The sequence below is a fragment of the Ips typographus genome, linkage group LG2 (genome assembly GCF_016097725.1).
Source record: "Ips typographus isolate SLU linkage group LG2, UJ_Ityp_2.0, whole genome shotgun sequence".
Taxonomy (NCBI): domain Eukaryota; kingdom Metazoa; phylum Arthropoda; class Insecta; order Coleoptera; family Curculionidae; genus Ips; species Ips typographus.
In genome coordinates this window covers 26030304-26043370 of record NC_138423.1, presented here as the reverse complement: position 1 = coordinate 26043370, position 13067 = coordinate 26030304, and the positions used below count along the sequence as shown (strand labels likewise).

Genomic DNA, 13067 nt, shown 5'->3' with positions numbered 1-13067 from the left:
TTAAACAACATAAACAAAAAAAAATATAATCTAACCTCAATTCTCAATTTATTTGGAGAAATGCAACATGCAACTGCAACAAGTGCTCGTTTCCCAGCTTCTGTAGTGTAGTGCTATTGTTTTACTGTGCTCGTTTATATTTTTTCAAATTTCCACACAATTAAGTCTATTGCCAAACAGTAAAAGTAGACCAAAAGATGACGCTTAAAGTCAAAAAGGCAAAAGTGGTAGTTGAAGGTAGGTCTAGACCCCAAATGACTTGTGTTGCATTTAAATACTGAAAATTCTATATTATTTAACTCCTTTCCATGTTTTAGAGTCTGGTACTGATCAGTCTGATGAGGAAATACAAGAAAATGAGTCAGTTTCCAGTCAGTCCATCCAATATGAATCTGAAGAAGATCAAATAGATGAAGAGAGTCAAATTCTGCTTAATGAAGGCTGGGCAGATTCAATAGCAAAAATATTGAAGACAAACAAACCCAAAAAGAAAAAATCTCTAGTTTTGTCTAAAGCCAAAAAGCTCACTGACCCAATCAAGAAGGTGACCACTGAAAGTTATGAAATTGCTACATCAGATGGTCAAGTCAGAAAAGAACAGACAGTGGTTGAGAAGAGTACATCTGTGGAACAAACTAAAAAAAGGGTAATCAAGCATTCCTAAAAAAATATTTAGTTAATAGTTAATACCTAATATTTATTTTTTACAGAAACGGGAAATTCCTTCAGTTAGAGTAAAACCAAACATATTAGAAAAAGATCGTGAAAGAACACTACAAAAAATTGCCACTAAAGGTGTGGTACAGTTATTCAATGCTGTGAGAACTCAACAGAAAGACATCAGTCAGAAACTTAGTGAAGCAGGACCTTTAGAAGTCAGAAAAGAAAAAGTTCTTAAAAATATAGATAAAAGGGCATTCTTAGATCTTTTAATGGGTGAAAAGTCTAGTGTAGTTGATGACCCTGCAGTCAGTAAAACAGAAAATGATTCTAACTTAGTAACTGGAGCGGTTGCAGTAAATAAGACAAAAGTTAAAGAACCATCCTGGAATGTTTTAAGGGATGACTTTTTACTTAGTGCCAAAATCAAGGATTGGGACAAAGAGGTTGAAGAAGAGAGTGATAAAGAAATGGAAGTTGAGTCAGATTAAAATATATGAGTGCCCAAGTTACATTTAATGTGTTTCACTGTACAAAATATTTTTTTAGAACTGCTTAATGAAAATACAGATAGTCCTAAGATTATCACAGATTGAAAATCTACTTAGAATAATAAACTAAACATTTTTAAGTATTAAAAGAACTTTTTAGAAAATTACAACCTAACTTTAAATTAACTAAACAACAACAAAATTAGTATATACATCACACTTTAGATTCTTCAAAAGTTACAAATCAGTTTTAGGTCCTAAGGACAGTGGTATAGCAGCTAATTCTGTCCTTAAACAAAAGAACTCTGCACAAACACACATAATAGTTGCACAGGCAACATTCAAGATCCACCATGAAAAAGTTGTTGGAAAATGACCATTGTAGAACCAGCAAATCAGCAGATGAATAAAATGCCAGGTACAACTGAAATCCATGCACTGTTTTGTTCTTTCAACTATGTACCACAAAACAGCAGATCTAAGACACACAAAAGTAATAAAACAACTCCAATATCACTTTTGCACTTACCCAACAAGGGCATTGACCACAAAAGTTGTAATAACTATTCGACCTCCAACGTCTCTGACTTGTACTTCCTACAAAAATGTGTTAGTGTCAAAAAGACCTAAAACAATGAGCCTTACATGATATTCAAAAATATGATCTAAGGTTCTGGTGTCGCCCACCAGTGCCCCAAACACAACCAATAGGAGCCCTAAGGTCAAATACAAAATACATTGTATGGAAATGATTTGGGATATAATCAGCCAAGGATCCCATTGCGTATAACGAAATGAACCAGTCAGTCTCTTCATTTTGCTTGTCTGAATATTAGAACATAGGGCGAAAAAGCTTTCTATAAATTACTAGTTCTGTTTATTGGGAAGTTGTTAACAAAAAAAAATATTAACATAGTTTCTAACCTCAATCCTTGTGAGTTGGATGTCAGCTGAAGCTTTCAATCTGTAAAATATCAAAATTTAAGGAATAAAGAAATTATAAAAAGAGCCCTTTTCCTGCCTTTTCTTTCGGTTTGTGATTTTTGAACCAAACGCGTTATGATTCAAAAGTCACGTGACCTCTACCTGATTTTATAATCATGATGTCATGTGATTTTTAGATCAAGTTTTTAGGTTAACTTGTAATTGTCAATCCTGTTAACCATTCATTAATCTATTATGTTTATTTTGATTTAAAACACTTCTATAATTGAAATAAATCTGTTTTTGTTGCTTTATTGAAGAAGCCATTGGTATATTATATTTAAGAGCATAGTTAGTCGAATTAGGATGAGTGAAAGAGAAGAGGAAAAAAACCCAGAACTAGTTACAGATGGGGAGAAGGATTTGGCTGTTGCAGCCCTAAGTGATTTTAAAAAGTAAGCCTTTTCATTTAGTTCAATTTAAATCTTACCTTGCACATTTTGCAGAAAAAATTATGTGGGCTGTCTTCAAAACATCAGCAAACTTGAGGCTACTCGCCCTAAGGACTTTAAAGTCCTTCACAATAAAGCTGTGGCTGAATATGTTAAAAGTGATTTTCGTAGAACTGAGCATTTTAAAACTAATCTTAACGCAATCTGTACTCAGGTAAGCCACATTCATTTGTTTTAACAGTAGATTTTCAATGTCACTCTAGTTTAAAATTAAAGTGGATAAACTGGAGGAAATTGACTACTGTATAGCACAGTTTAATCAAGCTGTAATACTTTTTCATCAAAAAGAATACACAGCGGCACAAGCAATTATGGACAGGGTTTATAAGTTTATTGAACCAATGGGTAAGTTGTCCAGTTATTAGACTTGAATTTTGGTTTTAATTTGCTTTGAACCAGAGGAAGGGTTATCAAGACAAGTAAGCCTTTTAGCTATAGAGCTACAGCTAATTTTTCGCCGACCTGACAAAGCTTTATCATTAATTAGTTATTTAGAGAACAGTTTCACATATGGAGGGGCGATACCCTTTAAAAACTTTGACAAAAATAAGGAAAAAAAGGTTTTGTTACACTTTTTACAGTTTACAAATCATAAACTAACTTAAGGTGTTTTAGCCATTGTCTCAACCACCACCTAAACCATTACCAGAAGAACTTCAAAAGAAGTTAATAAAATATAAGGTCAGGTGTTATTTATTAAACCACTCAGTCACACTGGCTACTAAGTCACTTGCCATTCTTTTAAAAGATAAATCTGTAAGTTGTCAAAGTAGAACTTAAGTAGGTAATTAACCTCTAAAATTGGCAGAAAACTGAAGCAGTATGTTTGGCAGCCAATTTAGAGTACCTTAAAGGTAACTTGAAGGAGGCTTTAAAAATCCTTTCAGCAATCCCAGAGGATGTTTTCAATTATAAGTGAGTTGACTCTGTTGTAGTGTCATTAAATATCAGTTGCATTGTTTACCTTTAGTGAGTATGGTGAATCTTCAAAAGTAATGTATTACAACAACTTAGGAATTATACACCATGCTCTAGGTAAACCAAATTTGGCTTGTCACTATTTTCAAACAGCCCTGAAAGAGGACATTAGTTTGTGGCAAAATATGAAGAAGAAAGATCCCAGTAAGTGCTGTGATTTGGTATTTTGTTGATTTGGTGCAGCTTAAGATTTTTCAATTAGATGATCGGCCTTTATATACAAGAGGGGGTTGTAAGCATCATGAAATAATGTATAATCTTGGGGTGGCACTGTTGTATGCTAAGCGGCCGGCGGAGGCCTTTGATTGCTTGATTTTTGCTGTGAGAAGATACCATAGAAATTCCAGGCTCTGGCTAAGAATTGCTGAGTGTTGTATTGCTGTTCACAAGCAGGTAATAGTTATTTACTTGTAAAGAAGATTTTCATCCAATGTATACATTTTAAACACAAGGAGAGAAAAGTGTGATCCTTATTACACTTTTTCTGAAGGTTACGTGACTGTTTTCAATGTCAAAATAGCATCCTTAAGGTATCACATAATATGGGACCTACATCTGAGTTAGAATGACAGATCAAAGCTAGTGCCTTAATTTGAGCTGTCACATTTTTCGGATAAATCGGTATTTGTTGAGACACAGGAAAACGGCTGAACACTTCCTAAGATATGGGGGAAACAACACTTCTCTATGTTAAAATACATTTTTAAAAAATACTGGTTAATTGGAGAGTTGGAAATTTAACTTTTTTATAGGCGCTTCTTTCTCACCCTGTATAGTGCAGTTACATTTCATTAAAGTAAAAGTTATTTCCATCAGCCAATAAATAGAGATGCTTTGACCCAGATTCAGAACAACTGTGATTAGATAGTAAACTAATATTTTAATAAACAGCAGTATTGGTGTCGATCTGTAGGAATATTTCGTTATTTAATAGTCAAACGAAGTGGATTTCGACATCCAAAAGAAACAAAAAGGGCTAATTGAAGAAGTAGTGGGCAGTGGCGTGCATCGCAAAGTAGTTTTGGCCAGCAATCTGTCCAATGACAAAAAGTATAAGTATGTCTGGTTCATTTATAATTTAAACTGAACTTAACAGAATGCTTTATGCAGCTTTGAAAGTATTTCATACGCCATCCCAGTACCTACTTTAGAATTTGCAACTTTCTGTCTGCGAAACGCCAAAGCGTTATTGCCCGCCGACGAAGCTGAGGCTCCGCCTGAACCTTTGTTTTTAGTTCCCGGGGTTACGCCCCCGGCACCCCCACCTAGCCCCACTCTGGCACCGTCGAGTCCCATTCGCAGTGATGAAATTCAGGTGCAATAATTTTTGCAACACTTATTTTAATTTAATAAATATAATGCGTATATTGTAGGCGCTTAAAAACACCATACTAGCGGCCACGGCTTATGTATGTCTGTGTTTAGGGGATTACCTTACTGCGCTAACTTTTGCTAAGGAGCTTTTAGCCCAGGAGAAAATATCCGGAGTGCATAAGTAAAACTGACCGTTTTTTCAACAAGCAATTACTGAACGAGTTTGTTTTGTAGATTGTTAGGGAATTTGTATGCGGCCGAATGTCTAGTGCTTTCCAATCAGATAACTGAAGCTCTGACTTATTTAAACCCACAAAATATCAAGGATATAGACTTCAATTTTGAACGGGACAGTGATGGAAGCGACGAAGCTTTGATTAAAACCAATCCTCCTCTAAGTAAGTTAATAATAATTAGAGTACGGATTTCTAGAAATTTTGCTTTTTGTAAATCATAAAAGCAACCAACCTTTGACATGTAATATGTGAACGATTTATGCAAAAACGCGTCATTTGACAGATTTTGTTGATGCTTTTTTGCTTTTTTCTTCGTTTTGTGCTTGTTTACTGCTATTTTTGTATGGTTTAACTAGTTTTTTACAAAACAAGTTTTTCAAGTTTTTAAAAATAAACTAATCACTGTTTTGACAAAAAATTGAGATATTGAAGGCTTCTGAACGACAAAAACATGTTGCAAAATGTATAAGTATCAATTTACAAATTGAAACTGACCAAAAAATTTCCAAATACTCCTGAAGAGGTCTAAAAAAATGTAAAAACATTCCAAAACACTATAAAACCTCTAAAATGTCTTACAAAGCAGCCTAGAAGCTTCTAAAAGCTTTTAGAACAGTTTAAAAGCTTCCAAATGCCTTTCAGTTGGTCTAGAAATTTTCAAAAGCTTCCGTATGCTTCTAAAGCAGTTGAACAGCTTCCAAAACTTTCTAAAACCGTCTACAAGGTTTCAAATGTCTTAAAGGCAGTCCAGAACCTTCAAGGCTCTTTGAACTGCCCAAACACCTTCCAAATGCTTCTAAAGCAGTCTAAAAAGGTTTTAAAACACTACAGAAACTCCAAAACATGTCTAAAGTCTTCCAAAACAGTCTAGAAGCATCCAAATGCTTTTAGAACACTCTAAAGGTTTCCAAATAATCTTCAACTAGTCTAGAAGCTCTCAAAAAATTTCAAGGTAGTCTAAAAGCTTCCAAAAGTTTAAATTCACATGTCATAAAAGCAGTCCAGAACCTTCAATGCTCCTAAAGTAGTCTGAAAAGATTTCAAAACACTACAGAAACTCCAAAATGCTTTTAAAGCAGTCGGAAATTTTTCAAAACAGTCTAGCAGCTTCCAAAATCATTTAAAACAGTCTAAAAGATTCCAAACGCTTTTCAACTAGTCTTGAAGCTCCCAGAAGATATTAAAGTAGTTCAGAAGCTTCCAAAAAATTTTGTGAACCGTGTAAGAGCTACCAAATGCCTCTAAAGCATTCCAGAACCTTCAATATGCTGTTTAAACAGTCCAAAAACCTTCTAAATGCTCTCAAGTAGTTCAAAACACTTTTGAAAGTTTTCAAAACTATGCTTCTTCTCTTCTTCTTAATAAAGCAAATCATCGACAAGTTTAAATAACGACTTTTGTTATTTCACAAAACTTCACTGGAGTAATCTAATGGATTAAAAAAAATCAAACGTAATTAGCAATGTTTGAAATGTTTAGATTGGTTTCCTACAAATTTGTCTTCGGCCCACGCTGTCATGCAATACAACCTTGCCGTAGCCAAAGCTATAAAGGGTCAATTGGAGGATGCGAATCAACTGCTAAAAAACATTTTACAATTACTGTCTCCTGTTTGCCAAGTTCCCGCTCATATTATGATGTTGGTGGTTTATATTGAATTACGATTAGGTGAGTCGCAATCTTGTTTAGAATTAGCTGTCAACTTGTGTTAATTTTAGGGCATGCCGAGACCGCTCGAAATTTATTAAAAAAGTATTTACAACACAGGGTTTCTGGTTAATATCACTATAATGCAAATGTGCAAATGGAGATTAGGTTTAGTAATTTATATAAATAATTAAAAATTACATTGAGACCTCTATATTGGGGTAATAATTTGGATGTTAATAAATAGTTGTATTAATAAAATGTTCTAGCGTATTATTATTATAATGATGATGCACTGATACATCCAGGGTAAGTACACTTACCCCACTGCTGTACATAAATGTTATTGAATATTAAAATAAAGGCCTACAAGTTTACAATAGATTTATTTACTATCATAGAAGTTGTGCTGTTCAATTAATTGAATCATCACTAGAATCAAAGTCGTCATCGCGATAGTTATCAACCGAATTTTCCAGTTTTACATTAAATTGGGTTATCACATCTAAAGCCACATCCGAACTGATTTTACTATTTTCCCCAGTGATAATACTTTCTAAAGTGCCCAGTGCTTTTTGAAATTTGGTGTTGTCAGAAAAATCTGATTCGAATAAGTCGCACGGCAATACGTCAAAAATCTTATCAATGTCAACGTAATCAATTCCCTGATCGCCGTCCGCTAAACTTTTCATCACTTGTACTAAGTTCTCGGCGTACCTAATTCCTAATTCGGGTGGAATTAGATCAATTTTCCCCAAAACCATCTTCAGTCGTTCCAATTCCATGTTGAGTTTGAAATTAGTAAATTCGGCCGACGTGTCGCCTACCGATGCTCTGGGTTTAGGAGGCGCCTCACATGCAATTGACTCGTCTTTTTCTCGTTGGTTACAGATATCAGCAATATCGCGATTAAGCCTCTTCAAATGTGCCAAAGCCTCTTTCAGTGGAATAGCGTTAGAAAAATACAATCTGTCAATTGCATATCGAAGTTCGTCCAGAATTTTGTTTTTAAGAATGATTTGTTCCGGTTGTACGATTTCGACAGGTCCTTCCGATGTTGATTTGCTAAAAAATTTCAACTGTAACAGCAATCTACGACAAACAATACAAAAAATTACTTATTCTCAAGATTAGCAATCCAAGCTGCCACATTGTCTTGATGTTCCGTTGATATGTAATGACTGTAAGCTTTATTGTGATTTTCGAATTTCAGTAAACAAATATCACATTTTGATAAAGTTATCAAGTAAGCCAACTCCTGAGGCCAAGAGGCATCTAAACAGCAAAGACAAGTTTAAATTTTTTTCAAATATCCGTTTTTTGCTACACTTACTTTGGTTGGTAACAGTCTTCCGTTTCTTGCTTGTTTCTTTATTTTTATGACCTCTAGTCCAAACATGCTTATTCATATCTGTTACGGACTTATCGCAAAGAGTGCAGTATAAACGCAAGTTGCTAATAAGAAAATTGAGTGAATGTTGTAATATTAAATAGATACATAAAGGATGATCAAAATAAGATGGTTGATGGGAACAATTATTGAAAACAACAGGAGAATTTTAAAAAAAAAACAAAAATAGATTTTAGGCTGTAGTCCTAAAGAACTTATCACATTGTACTGTGTTTAGTCTTCAGCTAAACATTAATCTTAATGTTATATAAATAATCAGGGTAATTAAGGACAATCATAGTTTATAGATCTTTTAACATTCCATAATTACAATTAGTAAGCAAAACAATAATTGTTTGACTATATTCAAAACAGCCTAACGTAGCGTTCTATATTAATTAACAGTGGTTGCAATAATTATAGTTCAGCAGCCATCAAACTGTTTATATATTGTTTACAAATGATGACTGTCAAAACCATAGAGTTTAATTGTTTCTGAGCCACTGGTTTGTTTAATAGTTTAGTAAGATTGTTAGTTACATGCCTAGGATTAAATCAGTATTGAAATGGCACTCAAGACTTTAAATAACTCTACCTACCCAATCTAAACCTGCAACCTCCTCAATATTAAACATACTGAAACGTATGTAGTAGTTTTTTATGTTATTAGATAGGAAATTTAATGAGGATTTCAAAAATGTGCTTAAAACAGACGTTTTCTTACTCCAAGTGGGTTGTACAGGCCATTTTGTACCTAATTGTCTTTTCAAACTGTGTTTCTGTCAGTTCAAACTTTGACACTGCTTTTCTCCCTGACTACCAAATTTTCTAGTGTTTTTTCATCAGAAATTTAATGAGGATATACAGTTGACACCTTATTTGATCATCCATTATTCATTTTAGAGACTAAATAAACACCTTTTACATAGTCTGTTCGCGATCTTTGTGGATCTACTGTATCCATGGATAAAATAGACATTTTATTTTTGACATTGATTTTTCTTTCAATCTCTTAACTAACCAATAACAGAAACTTCCTTTTTAAGGGCAAATTAAATAATGTGATTAATTTACTCTTGCAATATTATAAAATTGAAACCTGTAAGGTTTTTAAATCAATAATTTGATATGGATAGAAGTTTTACAAGAGATTTTTTCAGAATGACTTTCTGCCCCCAGTAAACTAGTTTACTCTCACATAGAGCCAAATAAACGCTCCAATTTAACTGTTTTTTTCAAAATTTTGATGCAATTTACAGGAAAAATTCATTATACACAGAAAATTCCATGGATAGTGTAGATCCAAGAAGATCGTGCCTATACCTCTTGTGAGTTTGTGACTGGTAATGCGCTTCAGCAATTTCATCACTGCTGAATATATCAACACAGATTTGGCAATATAACTGTTCAGAATTTTGAACAGGAAATCCAAACTTGAGGCCTTGATCTTGGATCCAAATTTTCATATTTTTAAGATGTTTTTTGGTGTGATAGTGTTTTTGAGTGGGTAATTGTGCTTTTCCACACACCCAACAGGCAGTAAATGTCAGTAAGCTTTGCAGCCTTTCAGCAATTTTCTGATGACTGGTACAGTTATTACCAGTTGGTTTATATGGTATGGTAGCTTTGGTCATTCTGAGTTGTGTAGTAGTTGGTATTTCCTTGAATTTGGGGGGTATTATTCCCTTGTGTCTTTTGTCAAAATGGCCTTGAGTTATGGGACTTTTAAATTTAGTTTTGCATAAATCACAATAGTAAGGAATGTTCCTAAAACAGTGACACAGTTTATTAGCAATCATAATAGCAGAAAAATAAATGCAAACCTTTGGTGACTTTCTGTTGAATAGTGATTGACACTTTTGTTTAGGCCAATATTACAAACTTCACAATAAATCATTTTTAACACATTTGGATCATTGGTCTGTAAGTTGTGTAAAGAAAAAATGATCATTTAAAATGAATTTTCATATGAAAACTACAAGCTAATACTGAGTTTAATACACATATTACACACCTGAGCTTTTTTCTTTATCCATTCCAAAACTTTATTGTAATGACATTGAGCCATGTAATGCCCTGAGCTGTTTCTATTGCAAATGAAGCAAAACTTATTGGTAACCTTGGTATTTAAGGTTTTAGCAATTTCTAGGTAGACTGGATTAAGTGTGGCTGCAAACAGGTAAAATCCAGTTTTTAGTTATTATCAGCATAAATGTTTTTTTTTAATTATTAACTAACAAAACATTATAAAGCACTATGTTGCATTATAGCAAATATCAGTATAGTTTTATTTAAAAAAAACATGTGAAAGATGGATGATATCTCTCAATACCATTATATTGATGGTAAACAAAACATTATCTAAAATGCAAAAATTTTACCTAATGTGTCACTTGATTCTCCTTTAAGGTCTTTTGCATTTACCACATTAGCTTTCAGTTGTTCCGAACTATATAAAGTGGGCCAATATTCTTTTTCACTTTTCTCAGACTTGGCATCCGAGTCACTTTCAGATGATTGGTTTTGATGACCAGTGTGAATTTTTAGTAGATCATCACAGTCAATCTAAAAATTGGTTGAAAAAGATTTATTCAGTTCCAAAAAAAAACTGATTAAAATAAAAACTAAGGTAAGTATACCAGTTTAGAATAATTATGTTAAGCTAGACAGGTTTTTTATTATCACTATAATCCACAAAACTTGCTTATTAGCAAAAACATATGTAAACCACAATCAACCTATCAACAGATAATTGACTGATCATAATACACTTATTGTATAGTTAATAGTTAAAAGTACTTACCGAATAATCATCTAAACAGTTGTATATATCCATTATTGACTTTTATAGGATGAATTTTGATTCAAAACCCTAGAAATTTTAATTTAAAATATAGGGAGTACCTATATCCTTTCTAGAGATATGTTTTCACACCATTTACATCAAAATTAACAGCTACTGAGCTAGGTAACTTTTTGATTAAGTATAAACTATTATAAAATTATCACATTTCAAGTAATTTGCTTTGTTGTTTGTTGATGAATGGGTGATTGGCATTTCACACACGGTCGGCATGAAGGTTGACGTTCAACGGATGGTAAAATGTCACATATCCCGTCAACGTCACATGATTATCTTCAGAAAAAGTCTAAAAGTAGTCACGTGACAGTGCTCTGAATTCATCTTAGAACTATTAAATAGCAGTAAAGAAGAGACCTTGAAGATTATAACTCCTAACCTAACTTAAAATAAAAAATAAGTCCTATTATGTCAGTTTTTCTGTTATGGTTTTGTTTGGAGCTTAAAAAGGGGTTCTTTGGATTGGTTAGATAAAGTTGATATAAAAACAAAACGGTAAAAGAAAAACGAATTTGACAGTTGTTTAACCACACTATTGTGATTAACAAACAATGAGTACCTCCGCCTTGGCTTCTTTGACTGCTACCTACACTGACTCTGAAGGAGAAGAAGATGAAAATAATGAGAACGACAATGAAACCAACTCCCAAGACTCCCGATCACCACAAGACTCCAACTCGGAGAACAATAAAAGTGCAGCATCTTCCAGAGTAGGCAGCCCCATAAGCAATCCAGGTGTTACAGTCACCAGTAAGTTGGCCACATTGGTTTCGTATCATGATGACACCATTGTTTCTGATGAGGAGGGTGGTGATGATGATGATATACCCCAGAAAGTGATTTTTCTTAACAATGCTGATAAAGAGCAAGAGATTGTTGTAAATGTGAGTGTTAATTGAATTAGTAAACAGTTTAGTACTGGCAAAATTAGTCTTTGCAGGTGGAAGATGTGGATGGCTTAATACCACCTGAGCCAGCTGGATCCTGTTCTGCAGAATTGCAAGACAAAATTGTAAAACTGTATGAAAAAATGCAAAACCAACAAATGGATATGAATGCAATGATTCAGAAGAGAAAGGACTTTAGGAACCCTAGTATATATGAGAAATTAATTCAATTTTGTGGCCTGAATGAGCTTGGTAGGTATTTAACCTACTTTAAATCTAGCTAGGTATTACCGGGTCATTTCAGGTACCAACTATCCACCAAGCATCTATGACCCATTGAAATGGAGTAAGGAATCCTACTATGAAGACTTGGCAAAAGTACAAAAAGGTGAAATGGACAAACGCGAGAAGGAACGCAAAAGTAAAGTCGAAGCAGCCATGGGAGGCAGAAAAGCTGAAGAGGACAGTAAAAACAAAAGAAAAAGCAAATGGGATATGCCAGGGGGAGGGGCAGTTAAAGTTAATCAGCCTGGCCTTGTGGCGCCACCTACTCTCACCACTTCTGCAACAGGAACTAAAAGCACTGTGATATCTGCTTTTGGATCTTTGCCAAAAAAACCGAAACCTTGAATTTTTTTTTTTTAATTTAAGTGATGTAAATAATTAATTTTGCCTAAACTTTTTTGTGTTTTGGGGGACTAAACTAGATTGTCTTATGATGAATAAAAGTATATTAAAATAAAAAATTGTCTGATATATAAATGTGCATATTATCAGATCAAACTATTTTATTAAAAAACAAAAAAGAAATGCCCCAAAATTCTGTTAAAATAGGGTTGTATCATGAGATTACAAAACATTTCTAAGTTTTGATACGCCATCTAGGAATGTGAGTGGCAATTATTAAAAATTGAATTTAAAAGAACAGGCAGTATTCTGTCTGTCATACAGCTGTTTGGCACCGTTGCCAAATCAGCAAAAAACTATGCAAACAATATAAAAATCTCCTTGTTTTGATCTTTCAGTTAATTCAACGTTATGGTTAAATTAAACTAATAAAAATACACGTGCAGTTAACTGTTTTACAGTATTTAAATTTAAATGTGTTTGGATGCGATACACGGCTGGGTACATAACAATTGTGGTATATCGATTCATGCCCTTATTT

At 33.6% G+C, this 13067-nt stretch overlaps 5 protein-coding genes across 7 annotated transcripts; 3 read left to right on the top strand and 2 right to left on the bottom strand.

The window, feature by feature from the left end:
• The first annotated feature begins 37 nt into the window (after nt 1-37).
• On the top strand, nt 38-1172 carry LOC145724544 (RRP15-like protein). Its single transcript, XM_081972895.1, has 3 exons — nt 38-237; nt 318-646; nt 711-1172. The coding sequence occupies exons 1-3, from the start codon at nt 198-200 to the stop codon at nt 1149-1151; spliced, it is 810 nt and encodes a 269-aa protein (XP_081829021.1). The 5' UTR covers nt 38-197; the 3' UTR covers nt 1152-1172.
• Sys1 (Sys1 golgi trafficking protein) lies at nt 1158-2121 on the bottom strand. Of its 2 annotated transcripts, XM_081972901.1 has the most exons (4): nt 2076-2121; nt 1797-2008; nt 1681-1748; nt 1158-1629 (listed from the first exon to the last, which is right to left on the bottom strand). In XM_081972901.1, exons 2-4 carry the CDS (start codon nt 1965-1967, stop codon nt 1389-1391), a joined length of 480 nt encoding a protein of 159 aa, XP_081829027.1. In that variant the 5' UTR covers nt 1968-2008; nt 2076-2121; the 3' UTR covers nt 1158-1388. The 2 variants fall into 2 exon arrangements, with proteins under 2 accessions (XP_081829027.1, XP_081829026.1); XM_081972900.1 differs by lacking the exon at nt 2076-2121 and having other exon boundaries at nt 1797-2069.
• Nucleotides 2122-2303: 182 nt separating this feature from the next.
• Nucleotides 2304-7023, top strand: Not10 (CCR4-NOT transcription complex subunit 10). Its single transcript, XM_081972876.1, has 14 exons — nt 2304-2530; nt 2582-2741; nt 2791-2932; nt 2987-3147; nt 3203-3343; nt 3396-3502; nt 3558-3709; nt 3768-3958; nt 4500-4621; nt 4676-4880; nt 4939-5060; nt 5114-5277; nt 6595-6783; nt 6834-7023. Exons 1-14 carry the CDS (start codon nt 2442-2444, stop codon nt 6893-6895), a joined length of 2007 nt encoding a protein of 668 aa, XP_081829002.1. The 5' UTR covers nt 2304-2441; the 3' UTR covers nt 6896-7023.
• Nucleotides 7024-7131: 108 nt separating this feature from the next.
• Nucleotides 7132-11121, bottom strand: LOC145724539 (uncharacterized). The gene is made up of 8 exons (XM_081972882.1): nt 10956-11121; nt 10534-10717; nt 10167-10321; nt 9976-10073; nt 9476-9919; nt 8096-8217; nt 7881-8037; nt 7132-7827 (listed from the first exon to the last, which is right to left on the bottom strand). The coding sequence occupies exons 1-8, from the start codon at nt 10986-10988 to the stop codon at nt 7176-7178; spliced, it is 1845 nt and encodes a 614-aa protein (XP_081829008.1). The 5' UTR covers nt 10989-11121; the 3' UTR covers nt 7132-7175.
• A 275-nt stretch (nt 11122-11396) lies between these two features.
• Nucleotides 11397-12645, top strand: LOC145724543 (SAP30-binding protein). Of its 2 annotated transcripts, none has more exons than XM_081972894.1 (3): nt 11397-11896; nt 11953-12151; nt 12204-12645. In XM_081972894.1, exons 1-3 carry the CDS (start codon nt 11564-11566, stop codon nt 12527-12529), a joined length of 858 nt encoding a protein of 285 aa, XP_081829020.1. In that variant the 5' UTR covers nt 11397-11563; the 3' UTR covers nt 12530-12645. The 2 variants fall into 2 exon arrangements, with proteins under 2 accessions (XP_081829020.1, XP_081829019.1); XM_081972893.1 differs by having other exon boundaries at nt 11399-11896; nt 11944-12151.
• Nucleotides 12646-13067: the final 422 nt, after the last annotated feature.

What these genes read in the sequence shown, in the direction of transcription:
- Sys1 (XM_081972901.1), bottom strand. Translation starts at nt 1,967, where the DNA reads ATGAAGAGACTGACTGGTTCATTTCGTTATACGCAATGGGATCCTTGG. An exon ending in ATCATATTTTTGAATATCAT is followed by an intron (nt 1,749 to 1,796) that starts GTAAGGCTCATT and finishes ACATTTTTGTAG; the next exon opens with GAAGTACAAGTCAGAGACGT. An exon ending in GTGGTCAATGCCCTTGTTGG is followed by an intron (nt 1,630 to 1,680) that starts GTAAGTGCAAAA and finishes TGTGTGTCTTAG; the next exon opens with ATCTGCTGTTTTGTGGTACA.
- LOC145724544 (XM_081972895.1), top strand. Translation starts at nt 198, where the DNA reads ATGACGCTTAAAGTCAAAAAGGCAAAAGTGGTAGTTGAAG. An exon ending in GGCAAAAGTGGTAGTTGAAG is followed by an intron (nt 238 to 317) that starts GTAGGTCTAGAC and finishes TCCATGTTTTAG; the next exon opens with AGTCTGGTACTGATCAGTCT. An exon ending in TGGAACAAACTAAAAAAAGG is followed by an intron (nt 647 to 710) that starts GTAATCAAGCAT and finishes TATTTTTTACAG; the next exon opens with AAACGGGAAATTCCTTCAGT.
- LOC145724539 (XM_081972882.1), bottom strand. Translation starts at nt 10,988, where the DNA reads ATGGATATATACAACTGTTTAGATGATTATTCG. An exon ending in ACTGTTTAGATGATTATTCG is followed by an intron (nt 10,718 to 10,955) that starts GTAAGTACTTTT and finishes ACCAATTTTTAG; the next exon opens with ATTGACTGTGATGATCTACT. An exon ending in CAGTCACAAACTCACAAGAG is followed by an intron (nt 8,218 to 9,475) that starts GTATAGGCACGA and finishes TTTTCTTATTAG; the next exon opens with CAACTTGCGTTTATACTGCA.
- Not10 (XM_081972876.1), top strand. Translation starts at nt 2,442, where the DNA reads ATGAGTGAAAGAGAAGAGGAAAAAAACCCAGAACTAGTTACAGATGGG. An exon ending in GTATTGCTGTTCACAAGCAG is followed by an intron (nt 3,959 to 4,499) that starts GTAATAGTTATT and finishes GTTATTTAATAG; the next exon opens with TCAAACGAAGTGGATTTCGA. An exon ending in AAAATATCCGGAGTGCATAA is followed by an intron (nt 5,061 to 5,113) that starts GTAAAACTGACC and finishes TTTGTTTTGTAG; the next exon opens with ATTGTTAGGGAATTTGTATG.
- LOC145724543 (XM_081972893.1), top strand. Translation starts at nt 11,564, where the DNA reads ATGAGTACCTCCGCCTTGGCTTCTTTGACTGCTACCTACACTGACTCT. An exon ending in AGCAAGAGATTGTTGTAAAT is followed by an intron (nt 11,897 to 11,943) that starts GTGAGTGTTAAT and finishes TGGCAAAATTAG; the next exon opens with TCTTTGCAGGTGGAAGATGT. An exon ending in TTGTGGCCTGAATGAGCTTG is followed by an intron (nt 12,152 to 12,203) that starts GTAGGTATTTAA and finishes GGGTCATTTCAG; the next exon opens with GTACCAACTATCCACCAAGC.